This window comes from Gobio gobio, assembly GCF_949357685.1.
Source record: "Gobio gobio genome assembly, chromosome: 6".
In the NCBI taxonomy this organism is placed as follows: Eukaryota; Metazoa; Chordata; class Actinopteri; order Cypriniformes; family Gobionidae; genus Gobio; species Gobio gobio.
In genome coordinates, this window is record NC_137102.1 from 25,900,860 (window position 1) to 25,925,728 (window position 24,869).

The 24,869-nt window shown below is 37.4% G+C and overlaps 1 protein-coding gene across 2 annotated transcripts in view; it reads left to right on the plus strand.

Moving 5' to 3' along the window:
- The first annotated feature begins 262 nt into the window (after positions 1-262).
- LOC307128367 (epidermal growth factor receptor-like) overlaps positions 263-24,869 on the plus strand; it is a 109,543-nt gene continuing 84,936 nt past the window's right edge. For both annotated transcript variants that reach the window (XM_079820176.1, XM_079820177.1), the window contains exon 1: positions 263-544. In XM_079820176.1, coding sequence (XP_079676302.1) covers positions 466-544 — 79 coding nt within the window. In that variant the 5' untranslated portion in view covers positions 263-465. The remainder of the gene's footprint in view (positions 545-24,869) is intronic.

Below are 24,869 nucleotides of genomic sequence, written 5' to 3' on the forward strand. Positions count from 1 at the left end.
TTTATTCTAAATTGTAATATTTTTTTTGTACAAATATGGGAATAGAAGCTATGTCAACGTTTGTGACATGACCGAAGGAGAAAAAACTAAACAAATTGTGTTCCCGTGTTCAATTGTGAACTCCTGGCTAATAATCAGCTCTCAGCAGGTTAAAGATGACATTCGGCATATGAATGATGTCACTGGTCAACCTGAAGTAGCACACAGTCCTTGCCACCTTTCTGAATTCTGCACGCTCGCGATCCTCCCTGCCGCTGACGTCACGAGCGCAGCTCTGTCCAGCAGCGCGCGACTCTATCACTGCCGAGGTTCGCGAGCGCGGAGGAGGAGCTGTCAAAGTTTACAGCCAAGTCGAGCGAGTTTTCTCAAGAAGACGAGAAGCAAGGTCTCTGTACGTTTAGAAACCCTTGAAAGACGAGCTCTTCAAACAATGGAGTGAAGCCTGAGAGGTTTTAAACACAAGAGATGGCGGGACCAACTAAGATCGGACTGATTTTTACCTTACTGCTCTCGGGGAGCTTCTGTGCGACGCCGAAAAATAAAGGTAGGAGTAACGTTATTGTGAAACGGCTTGTTGTGTAAGGTTAAACCAGTTGATGATCTCCAGTAGAGCTTGATGGGAAATTCGCAACTACATTCAGTTCAGAGATGTGCGTGCGCTCAGAGAAACCTCAGTCTGTCAGCGTGGGAACAGGGTGGAAGTTTGTGTTCCCTGTCCCACAGAGAACTTACACTTGGACTCTACTAGTCTTTTAAATCACGCTTTTATCTAACGTGACATATACAGATAATAATAATTATCCTTCTAGAGCAACTGAGTGTCTATAGTTCAAGTCCTTGTGTTTGAACCTTCAACTTTACACTTACCAGCCCAAATATCAAGGCTATATGACCCCACCCCATACTTTTAATAAGGTTGTGATTTCATTAGAGCACTGCTGTGATTTATATTGCATAGTAGAGGAGAAGAGAAGAGGATATTGCCTTGAACTATTCCTAAACAGTTTCATCAGGTAAAATGTGCTTCATGTGGTAAAACGACTGGTTTTATTAAAGTCAAAATATTAAAGAACAATTTTGAAAAAAAACCGTAACTAAACGCACTTAACATAAAAAAATTGGAAACTCGTAGCCTTAATATTAAGTAAATAAATGATGCATAATTGAAAAAAATTAAGTTATTTGGAATTGTCAAGTTCACACATTTTTTTTCAGTTATGCATATTTCAAATTTTCTAAGTTAAGTCAACTGATCACTTTTTGCAGTGTTTTACAGTATTTTATTTTGTCTATTGTCATAATAACATAAAACATGTTTATCATAATCATAAATAATCATAAAACATCTCTGTTTTTCACAATAATGTCTTATTTACCCCATCTTTTATGTTTCAACTTGATTTTCTTAATTAAGTTCCAAGTGGTTGAAAAAGTTGAGTGAACAGCAGGTTATGAATTTTGAATGACTTTGATTTGAAATTTAGTTTGTCATTTTAGTGTGTTGACATTTATTTTAAAAGTGAAAGTGTGTAGTTGTTAACTGAAGGACTTCTACCTGATCTGACCCTAAAAATGACTTGTCTAAATATTATATTTAACTTCATATTGGTTTTATTACATGAAGCTTCTATAGGTTATCTAAAATAGTATGTAGGTCCACTGCATTTCCTTTGATATGAATTCAATAAAGCCATTTATTTACTCCATGATGTTAGTGTTAGAGATTGTCACATTTATTAGATTTGTTAAAGTGTGTTTATATGCCACTCTGCATATTATTTAGACCATCTCAGGGGTGTCCTGTGTGTAAACACATGGCTGTGCCAATTCAGACAGATGGGACGCACACAAATCACTTTATTACAGTCTGCTTCCTCATTTGGACTCATTCAGGTTTACAGTCATGGTGCCAAGAGAAGAATCACCTTCCTTTATTATAAGTTCTGTTTTGACTATCATCAGTGATGTGACCTTTTAGATGCAGATGTTTGTTTGTTAGAATTGGGTACCTTTGGCTTTCTATTACATATGGCATTTATATAGTGGAAGTATAATAAAATGAGACGAATAAACAAGTGGTTTTGCATGGTCACTCACTGTCATTGTGAAATGCACTGATTGCCAGTTTTCCAGCCCTCATAGTGGTTTAGAGGACGGGTATTATAGTATCAATGAGGACAGTCATGACGTCCTATAATGTCTTCGGGCTCCCTGTTGTGCCTCGCTCAAGGTCAGAGAAATGCTGCAGCTATCTGTTATATTTCAGAACGAAACAGCTGTTTAGTCTTCATAGACTATCCATGTGAATACCAGATAAATGCATTTACTGGCCCAGATTCAACGTAGCTGATTCCAAGGTGCACCGTGTTGAGCTATATTTGAATTTTCAGTAAAATGTCCCACTTTTGGTCATCAGTCCAGCACATGGCACATAGACTTTCAATTGTCTCTTTCCCTTCATCAGTTTGGCATTGAACTCTGGATACCGTCCAACCTTATTGTGACCCAGAACAATGTCTCTCAGGCGGTCACCTAAATCACCAGTGCAGTAAGAGCCATATGTAGGTACGGATGCTGAAAATCAAAGTGTTGAAAGCCTTTTTTTTTTTTTTACTTTACTTTGCCAACTAAATAAAAGTACTCCTCCTTTCTTCCAATAAAGGGATGGGCTGTAAAGCAAAGCTTGCCGGATCAAACAGGATAAGCTCATATTCTTTAAACTCAAGTTTTTTGTGTTTCATTCCAATTTCATTTGACCTAATTTATTCCAAAATGAGTAAATCCGTAATAACTTGCCTTCATTGTATGCTTAAATTAGTTTTGTCTATAGGCACTGAGATTTAATCTAGTCCATCTAAGAGCGCTGTACGCACAGCTCTTCTAAAGACACTTCTAACTCCCATCCGGACGGCTCCGAGCCGGTGACTCAGATATAAAGCATACAAATACGTGTGAGAAGAGCTTTAGTTGTGTTTGCCAGGTCTGGGGTTTTGACTGGTTTGAAATAGTAAAGGTGTTGGAATGAAGTTTGTCTGCATGTTTGTATGTCTAGAAAAGTCAAAGTCTTATTATGCTTTTTAGTAGAATGCTGCTCTTTTCACAAAGTTAAGCTAAAATCACTTTTGAGGTTAACGTTTAATTTTTTCCTTTTTTTTTTCTTTTTTTTTTTAGTAGGTCCAAACGAACAAGTTACATTAGGATTTCACCCTCTTTTTTCACTACAATATAGTTTCTTATATAATTTTAATCTGAAAGTCTAAAATGTCAGCAGAAATGCTGTGGAACGCTGCGTCTGAATGCGTACTTAAAAAGTAGGCAAACAGTAGGCGAAAAGTATCCGGATGACCTACTACTTCCGGCTAGATTCCGGTGAACACTTTACTATCCCATGAGGCCATGGGAGACCATTTGTAAATGGTGGTTGCATCCAAATTTCATTCATACTACATACATTCATACTATATAGAACATCCTTTTTTAACGTTCACAAAGTAAGTTTCAAACCAAATGTACCTACTATACATATACAGTATGTTTTTTTGGATGCAGCACAAGTTCCAAACCTGTATGATTTTATTTCTTCTGTGGAACATAGGGATGTGACGGTGAGTACATTTTTCCACCGTTTAATTGACGTGTGACAACACTGGGGCTTTTAAATTACTAATTCTAAACCGAAAGTAAAAATGCGCACAGCCGCTTGGGCATTCGTAATGGTGTGGAGCAAAGCGAGTGTTTTCAATGAATTCCTGTAGAAGTTAAGCTTCCATAGGCATGAACTGGAAACGCGCCAGTGCACAAGCACAGTGAATGACAATGCGGCCATAAATGCGTGCACCTGTGCGGCTGTGAATGAAGGACTGTGCGTCCATGCGCATTTTTCTTTCGGTATAAAATTTGCGCCAATTCGGGTGCGGGTTGCTTGAATTGTGGGTTCATTAGCCTTATATTCTTAATGAAAAACACTTCATCAGTATAATGACAAACACATTTAAATAGCCACTTTTACATTTCGCATTGAAACCTAATCTTCCGCCGCCATCTTGTCAATCATCTCCTCACTCTCATGATGCATGAAATCTGACTCCTGCTGCTAGTTTGTGCTGCGACTCTCGTTCGGCTCACGCTTCATTAAGCACGTTCAGTTTTTAATTGGAGTGTCTGTTCTCTAACTCAGTGGTTCCCAACCACGTTCCTGGAGGACCCCCAACAGTGCACATTTTGGATGTGTCCTTTGTCTGACACACCCACATCAGGTCTTGGAGTAGCTACTAATGAGCTGATGACCTGAATCAGGTGTGTTTGATTGAGGAGACATGCAAAATGTGCACTGTTGGGGGTCCTCCAGGAACGTGGTTGGGAACCACTGCTCTAACTGAACTAAATGATTTTATTACTATAAAAATCGAAACGATGGTGGGTGCGGTGCCGTGGTGGGCAAGTGATGTAACCGACTATCGCAGCAAGCCTAGTGGAACACAAATCAGGATATTTTGAAAAAGGTTTTTTTGTCCATACAGTGTAAGTCAATGGGGTCCAAAACAACATTGGACTCCAATGATTTTCATTGTATGGATAAAAACAGTTGAAACATTCTTCAAAATATCGGTTCAGACTGCCAGCAAAAATCCAGATCCAGATGAGTTTTTGAAAGTCTGGACAGCAAAAAAACAACAGCAGCAACAACAACAAACCCCCTGCACATTAAATCACTTTTTTTTTCTGAATATGATTGATTGAAACCACATTTGAAGGGGGTTTGAAATGCAATTCCAATCAGATTTTTACAGATGCATCTGAGTCTGGATGCATGCACTGGCTTCTCAAATTTGATTTCAAATAATCTTTTGCGTCACTCTTAACACAACACACAATGATACCGTCAAAACTGGTAACGGAAATGCCGGAAGTATTCATATGTATTCAAGCAATATATCCAAAGATTTCGACCATGACTACAGCACGAAACATCACAATATACCAGTCTTAGTTCTGCACTGCGACTCGACTTAATAACTTGCAGTGAATCACTTGCAATTAATAGTGTGGACAATCTGCCTGAAAAGATCTGATTTGAGGAAAAATCTGATTTGCCTGTCGTCTGAACATGGCCTTAGATAGAATTTTTAACCTGTTAGCCTGCACCCCCGCTTTTGAAAAAATCCTAAGAAATGGCATAATCAGACTAAAACCGTTACAGTTAATGATTCCTTTGCACTAAAATCATAAGTATGGCGTCATTTGAAAGCAGACACTTGGCAGTTTACTGTAAATTCAAAATTATAATTATTTTCATAATCAAAAATAGCTATAATAAGCTTCAAAGTTTTGTAAAGTTATTAGAAATATATTTGTATGAAATATCTTTATGAAAATAAAATTGAAGTTGGCATTTTAGCAATCTAGAAGTGCTCTACAGCTGAAGCCACATGTCTGACCATGTTATATTTCAAATCTGAAGATGATAAGTCTAAAACTCTGAATTTTATTAAATGTTTTTCAAGATCATGTCATATGATTTTATTTTGAGATTTCTCTAAAATGTTAACTGATGTTTATTGCCATCTCTTCTGAGCTACCATTCAGTTTATTGTCTCTATTGTTTTGAGGTGCAAAATGCCCATTCAGTTCCAGTCTCCCCAGAACACTTTCACACCTCTCTGGTCTGGTTATGGCTCTAATTATCTTATTCTTTTGTCTTCATTGTAATCACTGACGACTCTATTCAAACTGTTCTATTCAAACCTCATTTCTTTGATCAAACTTCTCACTTCACCTTCTAAAGTGTCTCAAATGCCATTGTTGACAATAGAAACATTTCAGTTGTTTTTTCAGTTCAGTCTATTCAAAATTATTAATAAAAATAACGTATTTGCCCAGGTGGCAGGTGCATTGGCTAGCTAGCATGTTAGCTTAGCACACAATCAAAATACATTAAAGATTAAAACCATGTGTTTTTCTCCAAAATTACTTTATATCACAAGTGGGATGTTTTAAATAACCTTCTGTGGTCTCATTTGGCTTCGGATCAAAAAATCAGACAGAAAATATATAATTTTACAATATTCTGCATATTGATAAAAGCTATGTCGAATAGCATTGCATTATAAATATAATCTATTATGAATACACCCAACATGGTATAAAGAACACAGTCAAACCTTACATTGTCGCGATTGTGTATTTATTGTCTTCAAATGTCTCTATTTGCATCTTTAGCAATCTCAGGAAGCTTTTATTATGGACTTCTATTATGGCACATGGTATCTTCTTCGTCTGTCTGTACATGGACTACATGTGCACAGAGCGCCCTCCGGCTGCCAGTATGAATTGAAAACAACACATAAGAGTCTCCATCGCTCATGATTAGGCTACATCTGCGCATTTTGAGGAAGTATTGAATAAAAAAATACTCCTCTGTTTAGAAATTTGACACAGACATATGAGAATCTATCAATATTTCTCCTCATCTGCACACTTTTGAACTAAAAGCCCTGAGAGGATGTTGATTTGTCGCGAGTCTTCGTGACGAGAATATAGTTTTTTATGAATGAGAGCAGCTGAGGCTCATATTACAATCAAACGGTACCGACGCGGTTTTCATATTCATAACTCCTGACACATATTAACAAATTACTGTCACGATAAGACTTTGAGAATAAAACAGAGGTAAAAAATGGAAGCTTGTCTCTTAGATCTTTTAAATGATGTATAGTTTGTCAAGGTAATTATGTACATCTGACAGTCATTTGAGCTAATTTAAACAAATAAAGTTTAAGGACGAATGCGCCCTCAATCCGGTTAAGACAACACTGTTGAATTGAATCGATTTTGAATCAACCTTGAACTGACACTAGAATAATGACTCTATTATAAGCTGAATTGAATTAATTTCATAATTGATGAACTTTGCAACATTGGCAATTATTGAAATGTATTTAAACAACACTGTATTCAGTAACACTATTGTCTTCCATATAGCTGCTTTTATAGCTGAAATTGTACAACTTTATCACAATTTTACTTTCCTGTTTATTAATATGAAGCTGCTTCGAAAACGTGAAAAAATATAAAGCTGCTTTGTATAAAGTGCTATATTAACGTGACTTCATATTAATTTTGTGACTTCAACTTTCCTTTTTTTTAGTTCCTTTGGGAAACATTCAGGGTTTAAAAAGTCTGCAGGATAAATGTTTTATATAATCATAAAAGCATGTAATGCATCTTTTGATTCATTGAATTCTTGGACACCTTTAGTGTCAGGTTTTATGTACTAGATGGGACGATTGTGCATCTTCATCCACGAGTCTGCTTGTTGAGTCAGGCCCCTTCTAATCAATTGCAACTTGCTTGTGTTTGTGAGCCAAAAGACAGATCTCCCAAATATTTCAAAACAGCTAAACAAAACAGTCCTCTCACGTGCTGTACCCTTGCTTATCGAGTCGCTGGCATGTTGTGCAAGGCGTGCTTAGGAACTTTTGAGAGTATCTGTGAATAAGAGAATGATCTTCAAGAGTTTCCTTAAAAGGAATAGTTCGCTCAAATATGAAATGTCTATCATTATCTACTCATCCTCATGTCTTTCCATACCTGTATGACTTTTTTTCTTTTGTAGAACTCAACATAATGAATGAGGAGCTTTCGAAATTAAAATAAGATGCAAAAGCACCATAAAAAATATCCCAAATAAGTCCATATGAACCGTGCGCTCTATATGCCAAGTCTTCTGAAGCCATACGATAGTTTAAGCCATACGATAGTTTTTCAACCACTGCAGCCAGGTCAGTGAGTGGAACTCTGAGCCGTATTTTACCTTTGTAATTTTGATATCCGATATTTGTATTATATAGACATATATTATTATATTGTCTTATTATAGTGATATACCCAATATTGTCAATTTGCCAAGGAGTTGGTGGGATTAAATGAACAGTTCACCCACAAAGGAAAATTCTGTCATCATTAAATCACCATCATGTTGAACCAAAACTGTATGACTTTCAGTGAGAAATAATATCTATAAGATATTCTGAAGATTTTTGTTGGCCATACAAAGAAGTCATTGGGGTCTTATGTTGGTAAAATAATAAGACATTTTTCTGTACCACTGCAGTTATTCCTGGGTCAAAAATGGTCTTCAGTATGGCGGACAAACACAATACCCTAACCCCTAACCCATGTGACCTGCAAGCCCAGTACTGACAATAAATAAAAAATAAAAGTTGGCAATATTACCTTATTCTATTTATTCATGAAATAAAAAAATATCACTGTCAGGACCAGATCATAAAACAAAGTGCTTAGAACTATTTTATATTTAAAAATGTATAAAAAGTCACTGTTTTTCACTGCGTGAGAACATGATGTGTGGTGTGAGAGCGTGGCTTGTCAGACATAGCAACAGTAACTAAAGAGGGCTGATCTTTGCGAACGGTCAATTGCGCTCACACGTTCAACACGTCTGTGATTGGCTAAACACTGCAAAAACACATTGTAAATAGAAACTTTTGACGTTCTTCACAGAGCGCTTACACAAACACACAGGAGTATTTTAAAACAGCTTGCTATCAACAGGTACTGCAGAACACCAGGTATCGTCACATTAAATAATAAAATACTTGGCGGGACAAAGATTCAAAGAATATTTGCAGTGCAGGAAAATCCCTGCACTGAAGAATGAGGGAGAGTAAATTATTATTTTTATCAGTTCCTTTACGTTTATCCAGGTTTAACTCTCCATTTGGAATGCCTGTTCATCTCAGGTCTCTCTCATTTACTGAAAATTCTGATTGGCTTTTTTTTCCTGTTAATGATGAAGGTCAAAGATGTATTTGTTTTGCGCTCTTGTGCCGGTTTTGCCTCAGCCCCAGGCATCATACCATTTAGATTTCTTTGGAAAACACTCTGATATCCTTGCCAATTCTGAGACCTTATAAAATTTAGCAAAGACAGACCATTTTCATAATTATAGACTCACCTAATTTTCAAAACACAGATGCAAATCACTCCATGTTCCTCAGGTCTGCCAATTCAGCTTATGATAAATAGTCTTTTTGATTTGTCATGTAGCAGATAAAAATTGCACTGTAATCCAATTGTCCACTATTGTAGTCACATATCCTTCTTCAAAAAGCCACTAATGGCTGGAAACCATCAATGTTCTCCATTGGGATTATGAATTGTTTAGCCAGTGATCTTGGAAAAGACATCAACTCTGTATTTTCCCCTAATTGTGAGATGAATTTGAGATGTGATACGGCTCTTCTTTCCCATTACCTTCCTCCCCCGCGTGATGGAGGACCGTTGCGTTAAACTGTCAGGCATCATTTCATCGCGTTGTCATGGCAGAGAAGAATAAATGTTAATAACATGTGCAGTTGGATTCTCTGGAACATCTTGGTCAGTTAATTGACATGGGAACAGTGTTTGGCACTGTATTGCTAGTGTCATGCGACTTTAACAGTGATGGTCTTTTAACAGATGTATGGTCTTTCTCTCTTTCTCTGACTCTAACTTCTCAGCAGATAAAAATCATTGCAAAGGAATGCTTTGAGCCTACAGAGTTCCTGTAGTTCAACAGGTACAGCATGGTGCGAAGCGGTTGAGATAACTGGAAGTTTTCTGCCTGAGTTTTGGCTAATTCAAAATGCTTTCCATAATTTTGAGAAAAGAGCAAGAGAAAACGTTTAAACTTTAAAACTCCATTAATATCTAATATTTTACAATTATCATCATCATGAGCACTTAGCCAGAATGACAGCAATTAGTCCTGTTGTCTAACAATCCCAGACGGCTAGACAACAGGGCCCTCATTTATCAACAGTGCGTAGAAAAGGTTCTATATTTTGTCTTACGAATGATATTTCGAATGTGACTAAGTACAATAAAATCCATATTTATCAAACGTGCGCACACAGTTCTTAAGCACATGAGTAAAATCATTGTTGATAAATCAAGCATGTGCGTAAGTACCATGCTCATTCATGTTTACGGTCATTAGCATTCGGAAACGCCTCCAATGGACCATATATGGTGAAAACACTTCCCTTTAAAAATCATGTTATTGTGTTTTTTCCTCACCGCAATAATGACAAAGGAGCAAAGAAGAGGAACTTCACAAATAAATTTGCATCACAAATGATTTGCAATGAAACCCTTTTCTATTTACATCATTAAATACGTTGCATGGTTGATGGTGCTTTTATGGTGATGTGGGTGCAGTCTATGGCTCCAATTATGTTTGGGAATCTGGCGATAGCATGAAAGCCCCATTTTATTTTGGTTTGTCACAGCTGTCTTTTATAGAGGTTGAAACCAATAACGCATCGTGTTTAAAACTACAAAAATGATAAATTGAGTGTTTTATAATTAAAGGAAACACAGGACATTTGTTGATTGCTTAATGCACACTGTGACCCTCTTAAATGCTTTTTATGTGTAGTATCGCTATTCTACCACTAGATTATCTGTGTAAGCATGCTCAGAGGTGTGCTTATATTTACACACATTTCTACGTATAAGCATGAAACTGGTCTTATGTGCTCATTATGCACAAATCTGTGTGTACGCACCATTGATAAATGAGGGCCCAGGACTTTATGCATAGCTAATGTTCTACTTTCCATGTGAAGCAAATATACAGCATAATTATTCGTAATTTACTCACTGTCATGCCATTCCAAAATGCTATGACATTATTTCTCCTGTGAAAAAAAAGAGCCTATATTAAAAAAAAAAATGTTTTAATACAACGAGTGTAAAATGTGTTTCTTATACAGTGAAAGTACATGGGGCCCTGGTATTTGTGTTGTAAAAATCAACAACATGTCAGTTTAATTTTGTACATCTTTATATTTTTGTGTTCCCGGGCTCCTGGTTGATAGCCACAGTTTTAAAGCAGCCTTCCTTCTTGCGGAAGCTCAAACATGCTGTGTAACACGAGAATGAACCTCATTGGTTCTTGCAGAAGCTCAAACATGCTGCGTAACACGAGAATGAACCTCATTGGTTCTTGTTGAAGCGCAAATGTGCTGCGTAACACGAGAGTGAACCTCATTGGTTCTTGCTGAAGCTCAAATGTGCTGCGTAACACGAGAATGAACCTCATTGGTTCTTGTTGAAGCGCAAATGTGCTGCGTAACACGAGAATTAACCCCATTGGTTCTTGCAGAAGCGCAAATGTGCTGTGTAACACAAGAGTGAACCTCATTGGTTCTTGCAGAAGCTCAAACGTGCTGCGTAACACAAGAGTGAACCTCATTGGTTCTTGCAGAAGCTCAAACGTGCTGCGTAACACAAGAATGAACCTCATTGGTTCTTGCGGAAGCTCAAACGAGCTGCGTAACACGAGAATGAACCTCATTGGTTCTCGCAGGTCAAGCAAGCATGCTTGAGCTTCAGTTTACGAAACTGATGTGTGAGTTGATGAATGTTTATATCATATAAGTGTCTCTTCAGAAAATGTGGACTAAAACGCTCAATTCATGTCAATTAACTTTTTGAAGCGTCAAAGTGGTAGGTGTGTAGCTGCCAATGGAGGGATAGAAAGCTCTCAGATTTTTAATTATGAGAAATTATGACATAATTGTCATTTTTGGGTGAACTATCCCAATCAAAAAACCACCAAAAAACAGATTCCATGGTACAACTTGACTTTGTAAATGATTATACATCTCTACATAAATATAGTGTCAAATGGAAATTACAGGGACAATCTGATTTCTTGTTTCATTTGCAAGAGCTTTGCTTGCTGCCTTCAAATGCTTATTTTTGCAAAACAATTGACACAAGTCTCCGCCCACTGATTAAACATAGGTCACCCACTCCATGTGCCTGACACCATGAATTGTTGTCTCAATAAAGTTGTTTTCTATTTCGGCGTTATTGTTTACACTATAAAGTGAAATGCAAAATGCCTTGAAACATCACAAACTCTTCACCATCCGGATTTGCTGTCTCATTGTCCTCATCTGTCATCGAGCTCCCACACAGTTTGCACACGCTTTGCATGACCCCGTGATTGGTTTTGCAGGCAGCCGGCTGTGATTTCTCTCAGCAAAACCTAATGCTCAGCGTCAATTTCCTGTCTTTAATATCTGCATACTTCCTCCTCCACCTCTGCTAAGTTTTCATCAGCCGTCCTGAACGCTCTTTCAAGATGAGTTACCAGAGCCCACTCATGGCTCCATATTGAGCTCCCGGGAGGGCGATTGTAAAAAATTGTCCGTTTAAGGGGCCTTCAGCATGTGAAGGCTGGTTGTTTCTGGGTCTTGATGCCTCTCTCTGGTGATTGGCTTTCCTAGAATCACATCTGCTGAAGCGGTTGGAGTTTCAAGAGTCAAATGATTTTGTCGGGGGGAAAAACAGACCTCCTGCTTTGATAAACTGTTGAGCAGTTTCCTAAAACTGGCGAAGAAGTCGGTGCCTCATTTTGCTGGAGTGACTCTCTCTCTCTTTGGCAGAGAACAATGAGGGTTTTCTTCAAGCAGGTTTTGAATGTTTCTCCATACGACTGCTATAAAGGAAAGAGTTTTGTGACAGAAGTGTCATGTTTTTTAGTTATTTTGTCGTTCACAGTCGTGTGGCGGCTCTGACAGTTTGAATGTAAACCGATTGTGACTGAGCTTGAAATGGCCAGAATCTATTTAGAGCTAAATGCTGTGATAACCTGTGACAGACTTTCTTTTTCTTTCTTTCTTTCTTTCTTTCTTTCTTTCTTTCTTTCTTTCTTTCTTTCTTTCTTTCTTTCTTTCTTTCTTTCTTTCTTTCTTTCTTTCTTTCTTTCTTTCTTTCTTTCTTTCTTTCTTTCATACATGGACTCTTATCATCTCTGCATGTTATCACACATGCTAATTCTGTGCCGTTTGTCGGTTCATGGGAAGACTATGTTTGGAAACTCATGAATGTCCCCGGAAATGGTGCATTGAACCTGCACGTCATGGAGTTTATAGTATTTCCATTATTGAGTGAGCCACTATGGTGGAAAGAGACCTTGGAATTCAGGCTGGAAAAAATAAAGGTTCCTTGTCATTCTTGACATCTCAGTAGGGTGTGGCTTCACGTGAGAAGCTGCAGTTTCTGCAAATCCCACAGGATTCCTCATTACATTTAATAGACCAATAGAAAAGACCACTACATAATTCCCTTCATTTCATCCAAGGTAGGGAAAAGGAACATCTTTTAAAAATCTAGTTTAAAACAAATATGCCAAATTAAAAAAAAATATATATATATATTTAAACTGGTCAAAAGAAGTCTCTTATGCTCATCAAGCCTACCATTTATTTGATCAAAAATACAGAAAAACAGTAATATTTTGAAATATTATTACAATTTAAAATAGTGGTTTTCTATTTTAATATACTTTAAAATATAATTTATATATTTGATGCAAAGCTAAATTAAGAGATGACTTGGATTTGGTCACAATTTTTGAGATATTAATATTTTAACAAAATGAAGAAATAAAAAAATACTACTTAATAAAGTTTTCAATTTTAAAAACATCATCCTTTTAAAGAGTTAATATAAAGTAATTTAAATAATTTTTAGCATTTTGGATATAAGGAGATTTGTATTTTTATAAATACCGTATGTAATTTTATATCAAAATGAAAAACACGCTTATCATAGAAGAGGTGCATTCAAGCCACTGTATGAATGAATTGATTTTTAAATGTATGTTTGAATAACTTAATACAGCCGGTCAAAAATACAGCATCACAACATTGATTGTGTGGTGCGTCACACTGGCATCGGCGGTTATATGGAATTCACTATGATGTGTAATATCGCAGGGAACACATTGTACAGGATTTTGACAGATGCAATAACACAGCAAACAGAGCCTGTTGTGTAAAGGGTCAAACAGTTACTCAAATATTTGACTTTATTATTTGATCAAACAGTGCCAGTTGTCTTATCGCAATATAACGCCTTATGATGAACCCCTTGTATCTAATATCTAGTGACTCGTGTGTGTGTGTGTGTATTAGAAGGGGAGGATGTGGAAGAGTTGTTGTTATTTTTTTGTGTTTTTTTTAGAATTGTTCATAGATGTTCAGGTGCTTGTTCTCAGACCCTTTGAATTGGAAAGTTCTGTTTCCATTTATTATTCCATGAGGTGTATATTTAGCAAACCTTAAAGGGGAAAACGGTAAAGGAAAACATTGAAAAACAGGATGACAGTTCTAGGCCAGCAGCTCCTGGCGCACATACGTGAAAATGTGCACTAATGCAAGAATATGCAGGGTAAGAAAACGACGTTTATGGCCCATTGACAGTGGCCCATTTTGAAGTCTGGAACAGTCTTTTATCCTAAAATAGTGTTTTTCATAATATCCAATTGAAATGTCAGCTGTGTAGTCAGTGTATTGCTGACTAAATGAAGACGTTAAGAAAGACGTTTTTGCTTTTTAAGCAAAGGCAACCATTTTGATTCACCTCTTCCCAAACCTGACCACATCTGACCAACCTTTCATACCATAATTTATAACTTATGTTCATAAAACATTCCATTTGAGGTAGAGCTTGTAAGGAAATATCCCTGCAGCCAAAGCGAAACATATAGCTCTCAATGTCCTCCTGTGTCTTCTTGGATGATCACGTTTCAAAATAACACTTGATCTGAATAGGCCGGAGATGCCCTGGGATAGGTGATACAGCAATCAGTGACACTCCCTCTACACACTTCTATTGTGAGGACACAGTATAGGACATGGTGTGAAAATATAGATGTCTTTGTTTAACTGCTTTGTTTAGTGTATTGTTGCTCTCCGAGGCAGAATGCAAACCCCTTCAGACACAAAAACATTGCTTTATTTTATTTATTGGCATTTTGCCTCTATTATATAGAACAGTGGAAAACTAGCAGGAAAGTGGAAGGAGAGAGAGAGGTAATGGGGTCAGGACATGACCCAGGCCAAATTCAAACTCAGGACCCCACCGCGATACAAACTGTGTTTAAGAGTTAAGGGCCAGATTTACTAAACAGGGCACATTAGCATGAGAGCGCAATCCCATAAAAGCGTCAATGGGAATGGAAAGTTCTGCATGTGATCAACTGACAACGTGCAAATTAAAGACACAGACACAGCCGGATAATTTCCATAATGACCAATGCAATTAATCAGTTAGCGTCTGGTTTAAGATGTGCTTTTTTTGGTTGTTAAATAATGGTGCAAATACCAGTAAATTCACAAGTGCAAACCTTCGTAAACCACCTTGCATTATCCATTTAAATACTCTCCTCTCATAAATTGTGCGTCTGAAAATGCATATGCGATAAGATCAGCCACAAAAATAACCGCGTGTCTCACTGCGTGTCTTTAGTCAATCCTGACAGTAGTTTTTTAACGCCAAAAGAGGGTTTGCACTGACACAAGCTGTTAGTAAATCTGGAACTAGGTCTATTTTTAGGTCTTTTAGGGTGTATTCACACTTGTTGGCATGTTTGGTTTGATTAAAACAAACCCTGGTGCGATTGTTCTGTTAGTGCGGATATTTTTTAATAAGTGTGAACGCTGCCATCTGAACCTGGTGCGCAGCAAACAAGGGGTCAGAGCCTCGTTCCGCTTTCAAACGAACTCAGGTGCGGATCGACTGAAATATGAACGCAACATGGACCAAAGACATGTAAACGAACCAAAAACAGGACATGATGTCACAAAATGCGACCCTAAAAAGTAGGTTTTTTTCTCGTCATAGTCATGATGCTGTTCATCACAGTTTTGTCACAGTTTGGTGTGTGAAAACTTTTTCTTCTTGATTTTTTTTTTTAAGTGAAGCTGTTAAAATGTAAATGGAAAATGTTTCACCCTTGTTTGCTCAGACTTTATTTTAATGTCTTTAAAAACACGTACTTTACTATAGGTTTAGGGTTTGGTTTTGTGGTACTTGTAATTATGCATAATTTGTAAACACTTTTAAATAAAGTGTTCCTAATATTTTAAGCTTTATTGATAATATTTGCAGACATTAATTACTATAATTATGTGGATTCACTTTGTTAAAACAAACAAAAAACAAATTGCACTAATAGTCAAGTCAAGTAAAGTCACCTTTATATAGCGCTTTATACAATACAGATTGTTTCAAAGCAGCTTTACAGTAGCAGGAAAATAATACTACAAAGTTTGTTTCGGCTGTACAGCCGCTCTGAAGAAAACAATGATGTCATCGTCCAGCTCAGTTCAATTCTCATGTGGTGTCAATGCAGGCAGATCAATAATATTGTTGAATATTTAGTGTCCCCAACTAAGCAAGCCAAAAGCCAGATGCGATAGTGGTCATGAACCAAAACGCCGTCAGGTGACAGAATGGAGAAAAAAACCTTGGGAGAAAACCAGGTTCAATAGTGGGAGTCACAAAGTTAAAATTGTGTCAAAATTTGTGCTAATCGATAGCATTCCACAGATTTTCTTGTATTTATAATGTTGAACTGTATTTAAAGGGATAGTTCACCCAAAATTGAAAATTCTGTAATTAATTACTCACCCTCATGTCGTTCCAAACCCGTAACGGCGCATTCACACGGGGCTTCGGCGTCAACGCTTGACGGAGGGCGTGGCTGAAGCTTGGTGCTGACGCGACCGTCATAGTGACAACAGCTAATCACATTACTTGCCGCTTGGACCACAACACAAAAAAAGTGCCTTTTTTGACAGCTAGTCTGTGAGACTATTTTGTGTATGAAAACTGATCACTTTAATATTTGATTCCTCATTTGGCTGGGGATAGCGCCTATTTGAACCACACATGATATGATATGCTGCCTGTCATTCAATGATAAACAGAGTACACGGACGGAATACAAGCATGATACATTCCAGATTCTCCAACGGTCTCTGCCACCTCCTTCCAGGCCTGGTCTCTCCAGTTTGTGTCCCGGTATGTAAATAATGATTGGTAGTAAAGGACCGGGTGATTACCCACCGGAATTATTAGCTTTTCCTCCATTTTAGATCGTTCTTCACTCTTCATTCACTCTTCATTCACCGGTGTTTTAAACAAACGCGATTGGCTAGCGTCTGCTCTAGGATATTTGCATAGGGTGATCTGATTGGATGACGCCTGCGTTGGCGCTTGAAAAGTTGAGAAATCTTCAACTTTTGCCGTTTGCAACGCGAGTGAAGCGACGCAACGGAACCCACAATTCAGTTCGGCAACGCATGATGTCACCCTTTCAAAGTAAACGAGAAGCGTTGACGCCGACGCCCTGTGTGAATGCGGCGTAAGACCTTCGTTCATCTTCAGAACACAAATTAAGATATTTTTGATGAAATCCGAGAGCTCTCTGACCTCTCATAGACAGCTATTTAATGAACACTTTCAAGGCCCAGAAAGATAGTAAAGAGATCGTTAAAATATTCCATGTGACTCCAGTGGTTCAACATTAATTCTATGAAATTATGAGAATACTTTTTGTGCGCAAGAACAAACAATAATAACGACTTTATTCAACAATTTCTTTCTAGCCTGTGTCAGTCTCCTACGCAGTTAACGTTGTAAATACAGTGCAACTCCTGCTTCCTCATCACACGTATGCGCCGTAGAACTCGAAAGCGCTGCGTGCTTACAACGGAAACTGCGTAGGACACTGACACAGGCTAGAACGAAATTGTTGAATAGTGTCATTTTTTCTGTTTGTTTTTGTGCACAAAAAGTATTCTCGTCGCTTCATAAAATTAAGGTTGAACCACTGGAGCTCTATGGAGAGGTCAGAGAGCTCTCGGATTTCATTAAAAATATCTTCATTTGTGTTCTGAAGATGAACAAAGGTCTTACGGGTTTGGAATGACATGAGGGTGAGTAATTAAAGACACAATTTTCATTTTTGGGTGAACTAACACTTTAACCTGGAAAATTCCTTTAAAGTTGATGAATTCCCAACTAATAATGGTAACATTCTATGCTAATACAGTAAATGAATAGATCGTCATATATCTTGGCAATCATTAAGAATTATAAAATCTTGAATCAAATGCATCCTATTTCAGTTAACTTGCTGAAATTGCACATCTCATAGGAACTGCGTGATATGCATCTAGGATGTAGGCCCTGCTGGATGTGGTTTTCCCAGCCCTAGGCTCTCTGCAGCCGAGACTTGTGAGAACAGCTGAACTTTTTCCTCTCTTTCATTCTTTCACATTTACTCTCTTTTAACAGTCTTAGTCTTCAACTGTTCAGTACAACGGAACTAATTCATCACTGTTCAGCTCATCTCCATGTTGACATATCTATCACTGTGTTATTTACTCACTTTGCCAAAGGCTTTTTCACTAAATCTCCTCAAATGTGCGTAGAACCTCTGGCAAAACTGACACGGAAACCTCCACAGGCATGTTTTCACATGAATGCTCTCGAAACCAGAGAAATTAGCCCATTGCAACAAAAACAAGTGTATCATGGCTCATTTAGAGTTTACCGGGATCTGTTGTCTTGCTTCATTTCCACCCTTCTCAACTCTTGGACAGTTTTGACTTATGTTATGATAGCCTGATGATTAGCCTTGGTTTCTGCAAACCGTATCTCCTGATTTCTATTATATCACACGGAGTAGTGTTTTAGGTAGACTGTGTTTGTTTGGTCTAGAGATGCGTTACGGTGGTGCCGAAGCGAGACTGCATGTCTCGCCTACAAGGTCTCGCAGCATGTGTTGATTTGCAGAGTGGATCTAATCCCAGACGTCCCACTCTCCTTTAGGTAATTCATCGGTTAATTTGGCCAATATTCTCCAAGCAGCAACTCTTCGTAATGACTTCTGAGGCAAAGCATGCCATAGTGTTTGTGGAAACATTAGTGCCTGCAAATGTAATTATAGAGCCATTACATGAGATGGGATTCTTGTGAAGTACCACTTCAGGGCTGAAAAATTTGAATCTTAAGTGTTAAAAGTCTTTTTAGTAGCAAAACAACACATTTCCTTGGTGATAATTTCGTTAATGAAAACTGACGAAAAATGTTTGTTGATTACCTTTTTTTCCATGACGACAACAACATCACTAGACTAACTTTATCAACATGCAATATTGTTACAATGAAAAAAGAAAGACTTTACCAAATTCTTTTATCTGAATCGACAACTAAACAAAATAAAATGTAATTTAGATCTGTTAATTGCTGCAGTCAATTGAACTCTTTCCTCGCCAGCATTTTCGAAACAAATTGTCAGCCACCGCCAGCATTTTTGATAATTTTCAGAACATTTTCATGGCCCCCACAATATTTTGCTTATGCTTATATGCTTATGATTATAGGTAAAAGTGCAATAATTCAGATGAAATGTACAAAAGAAATCTATAAATTTAACAATAATCATCAATTTTGAGCTAAATTTGTGATCAGTTTAACCACTATGCATAAATTATACATGAATAAAATATGTTTGTTTGTTTTTTGTTTTTTTTTACTACAACTAGACTAACTTGACTAAATGGTCGAGGAAAGCTGATAAAAACAAACAAAAAAAACATTTGACAGTACCAAGACAAACATGAAATTAAAAAAGAGTTAACATTAGTAGAAAGACTTGCCATGTAACCTCATAATTATGGTGTCTGAAAATTCAGAATTTGAGACCGATAGAAAGAGACAGATTGTGGAAACAGAAAGAGAAACATTTGCCCTCACCACTGAGGCGAGGAACAAGTCTGAGTACATTGACGTTTCCATGGGGACAAGTGAATGTAACACAAAAGAACCTTTATTTGATGATTTAGCGTTGACTTTGAAACAGGATTTACCGCCATTGTTGGTTGCATAATACTTTGTATACACATGACTTTGCTTACAATATTACTTGCTTTTACAGTAAAGGCTGCGGTAAAGCAAGATTATTATCATATCTTACTAACCCCTTTGAATCTAAATAATCCACTAAATGAACAAACCTTAGAGTTAAGCAATAACATTCATGCTCAGAGTCAGAATAAGTCACCTAATGCCAGGTTGATGAGATCTCCTCCGGCAGGAAGTTGAATCATTCTGTGGATTTTCTGTCTTTTACATAGACGCAGACAGTGATTATGATAGCAAAGTTCCTTCTCAGAAGCTCTAGTAATGAAAAGTTTCGAGTTTGTGCAATTCTTCATCATTAGTTGAATTAACGGAGATAATTTCATTTCACACTGGCAGTGTATATGTTGGTAATGGTCACATCTGTGGTCATACTATGATCTTCCTCCGATACTTTATTTTGATTTACTAGACATTTTTGTAGGCCATCCCTGCAATTAGTATCATCCTGGTTCCCACGACAAAAAAACACTAACATTTTTCCATAGGCTTTTGGATTATTGCAGAACAAGTTTGTTTTTTTCATCATTATAATCTTCACAAATTAACACATCTTTTATGCATTTTAAATTGGCTAAATTAAAAAAGCTAGATGGCTTATAAACAAACTACCCCATTACTAAGCTTCAACAACTCTTTTAGTCTTTATTTAACTCTTTCCATTGTCAGCGTTTTTTTGTTGTTGTTGCCAGCATTTTTGATCATTTTCACACAAATTTCATGGCCACAGAATATTTTATTGTATGAATATCTGAACATGAAATATATCAATAGAAAGATAGTCTTTTAAACATAAAAAAACAACATTTTGTGCAAAAAGCTGAAAAAAATCACTTTTTTGTCAAAGACTACATCCAGTTTGGATTCAGAATGATGATCAAAACACAGATGGAGTAGGTCGAGTCAACATCCCCAAAGCTTCACAGTCCTATAGCTCGCCCTGGGTCAACATTTCATTCAGTAACATTAGGCAGTTTTGATTTATATGCTAATTAATGTTGATGATCATGTTATTTTACATGTGCATCTGCTTACATATTATATAGTTTGTTTCTGTTTCTTCTTTCCCTGTGTTTTGATAAGGATATTCAGTACTCTTTCAGAAGATGTCATGGCGCCCCCTACCGTATTATAGTGAAAACACAGAAAGCTGGAAAATTCTGTCAATGACGGGGAGCGTTTTCTCACAAATAATGGAAATTTCCATCAATGGTGGGGAAACAGTTAAAATAACATTTTCCCTGAAAATTTTTGTTCAAATAGTGTGGAAGCCTAGTCCCATTTAGCCAGTTGTCACCTTTTACAAGACAAGGAAAAGGGGGTATCACTGATGTATTTTATGTTGTAGAATAAAAATAAAAAATATAGTAAAAATATCTTGAGCTTGTGCTGACCACAGACCTTATTTCAGGCATTTAACTAAAAATCCATAAAAAATAAAAAAAAAAAAAAAAACATTGATTTCGAGGAAGTGAAAATAAGAAAAAACTTCTATTAGTGTTAAAATGCTAACACATATTGCCAAAAGTAGGACATCCCTCCAAATCATTGAATTAGGTGTACCAATCAAGCACAAGTAGGCACGCAGACTGCTTCTACAAACATTTGTGAAAGAATGGGTTGCTCTCAGGAGCTCAGTGAATTCATGCATGTTACCGAGATAGGTTACCACCTGTGCAGTCAGGTCCATTCGTGAAATCTCCTCACTACTAAATATTTATTATTTTACACAAAATAATTATATATGTACTTGCCTGACTGCATTGTGTCAAGTGTAAAGTTTTGTGGAGGGGGAATTATTGTGTTAGGTTGTTTTTCAGGGGTTGGGCTTGGCCCCTAGTTCCAGTGAAAGGAACTTTTAATGCTTCAGCTTACCAAGACATTTTGGACAATTTCATGCTCCCAACTTCGTGGGAACAGTTTGGGGAAGGCCTCTTCCTGTTTTGCGCACCAGTGTACAAAGCAAGGTCCATAAAGACATGGATGAGCGAGTTTGGTGTGGAGTAACTTGACTGGCCTGCACAGAGTACTGACCTCAACCTGATAAAACACCTTTGGGATGAATTAGAGCGGAGACTGTGAGTCAGGCCTTCTCGTCCAACATCAACGCCTGATCTCACAAATGCGCTTCTTGAAGAATGGTCAAAAATTCCCATAAACACACTCCTAAACCTTGTGGAAAGCTTTCCCAGAAGAGTTGAAGCTGTTATAGCTGCAAAGGGTGGGCCAACTCCATATTAAACCCTATGGATTAAGAATGGGATGTCATTAAAGTTAATGTGCGTGTAAAGGCAGGCGTCCCAAAACTTTTGGCAATATAGTGTATCTGGGTTTTGACCTACAAAAATTCATCCCTGCAGCACTCTATACATTTTGGAAGGAAAAAAACTTCATTTGAAGAGAAATCTAGTGGTTTTAACCATTTTGACACTTAGTGTTCTACAATGTGGTGAGTGTTTTTAACGCATTGCTATGTGGATGGTTTTGTCAGCTGTCTATAGACTTAATATATAACATGGTACTATTAGTGATTCTGCCCCATTTTTGTAAGTTATTTTGCTGTGGGAGTGTTTTTGGCTGCTATTCTATGGTATTTTTTTTATTTGGCTTTAGAAAACTAAGGTGGTTCACAGTGAAGCAAAGACTTGAGGGTTCAGAATAATGCAGGTTAACAATTGAATAGTGGCAAGCTGCCAAGAAAAAGATCCTGTTCACATTTCAGAAGTAAAATGGGCCCTGTATTTTCAATTATGTATGAATGAGCAGGCCTCCTTGTGTAGTTCCTTTCTGACAATAAACTAGCCTTTATAGTATTTAGATCACAGGTGTGTTAGCCCTGCAAAACAAGACAGAACCTGTTAATAGACCTGACAAAAAGATATAAAGCCTTTTTTCTTGACAGTTGACATTCAAACTAAAGCCGCGTTTCCACCGGAATTACCCGGAACTATTTGTACCAGGAACTTTTTTCCCAGGAACTTTTTCTCCCCCAGACCTGCTACAATCTGCGTTTCCACCGCGGTCTAAAGTACCGGGGAGATTAGGCAAATTAGTCCGGTGACGTGGCAATGCGCGCGACTGCTCCTCCCAGTCACCGACGGACATGAATCACTTTTGCGCGATACTGTCTGCAACAATAACAAGTGGAGGAGATGCAAGCAGCGCTGCTTTTGCATTCACATTACCAACACTGCTTATTTAAACGTGCACTTTTCACCTGCTTTGACCATTTTAATGCAAAATGGGATGATGGGCAATCCAAAATCTGAATGTGTTGTAATAGCTCAATTCCAAAACAAAATATTTTCTATAAAAGGATAATGAGGTTTCAGTCATTCATGACAGATGTGTGAAAAGTTAATTGAATGAAAACAATAGACTGAATTAAGCGGTTGAAAGATTAGGTACTAGACTGCAAGTATTTTATTTTTTATCACAATAACATCTCTTAACATTCACAAAAAAAAAAGTCACATGACTAGTATTACAATATGCTTCATTAAATGCATAATTTTAGAGACTTCTTCCTCAAATTTGAAATGAAGCAGGACCACACTTATGGCTTCACTTAAGTTGTGGTTATAAGTTATTATACTACATTCACATAGTTATACATTTAAAAATATAATATTTGGGTTTTCTAGATATGTTTATGTGCATATTCAGAAAGACTTGCGAGCAGCAGCCCTTTTATTTGCTTCCTACACTATATGAATACAATTAGAATGTGGTTATATAGTTAGAATGTGGAAATTAAAGACACAGTGACATTTTACACATTTGACTTTATTTTAGACAGATTAGTTCTTACAAAATTAAAATAAGTGTGCAAAGACAAATAAATTACTAGAACAATAAAATGAAAATATAAAATGTGAAAACAACAAAATAAAAAAAAAGTGTATTTTTCAGTAACCTGTCCAAGAGCTGTGCCAACACGTACAATATATAAAGTACAAATGTGGTAGTGCAAATGCTTCATTCAAGCGGCTGGTCATTGTGGCTACTTCTTGAACGACTGGACAAACTGTCCAAGAACAGACAGAAACCCGGTCTGAAAGTCCCTCTGCTTTCTTCCGCTTCTGACTGGTGGAATGCCAACTCTTGCCTCCTCATTTCTCCTCGGCCTGGCTCTCCAGTAACTGCTGAATATATTGGTCTTGCTGTTCTTGTCCATGCTGCAGGACGGCCCGGTTAGCATCCTCCATGTCCCTCAGTGCATCAAGAAAGTCACAGTCCCTTTTCCTTTTCTCTAAGTAGAAAAATTGCACTGAAACACATGGAAATTAATACACAAGGCAACCATGAAACAATAGAAACCATCAATTAATTATTTAAAGTGTTTTCACTACAAATAATGAACAATTGTTTGCCCAGCTTGAACAATGCCCAGTGTGCCATTTTTATCATGGGCAATTTAAGTTTACAATTAAAAACAACAAAACTACTCAAAACCATTAAGGATTACACATCAGTTTTTAAATATATACACATTTTTGTCAGCTTTATACCTCTGCGTATGTGTGTTTCGGCAGGAGACACGGGGTTAACGTACTGGTGACCGTGGGGGGAAACACGCTGGTCTCCGTTGCCTGCAATTCATCAGGGCCACTCGTTACACCTGGAAAAGCACGTTGAAAAAAGTTACTGCAACGTGTTTAAACACTGCAACGAGTTTAATAGATGATACCAAGATGAGATATTTACCTTCAACCCACTCGGATTCCTGGATGGTTTCCAACAACGCACTAGCTGAGTCTTTCGTTACGCTGTACCAGAAAAGGGCGGTCTGTCCCAACAATACACCGGTCGGAACCGCTCCGGTTGTTATCCTTTAATTTCTTGTAATCTTGTCTTAATTTCTTCAACTTCTCTCTGCACTGTTTTCCAGTGTGACTGGAACCGAGTCGATATCTTCAGGTAACGTTATACCTTTCCATTGCGGGTCGCCGTTTCCAGTTCCCGCTGGATGTCCTCCTCCGCTTATATGCTCAATAAAGCCTGAGCCTCGTCGTCGGTCCATCGGTCGAATTTTTTGTTGAACTCCATTGTTGCAAAGAAAATATTTACTGAAC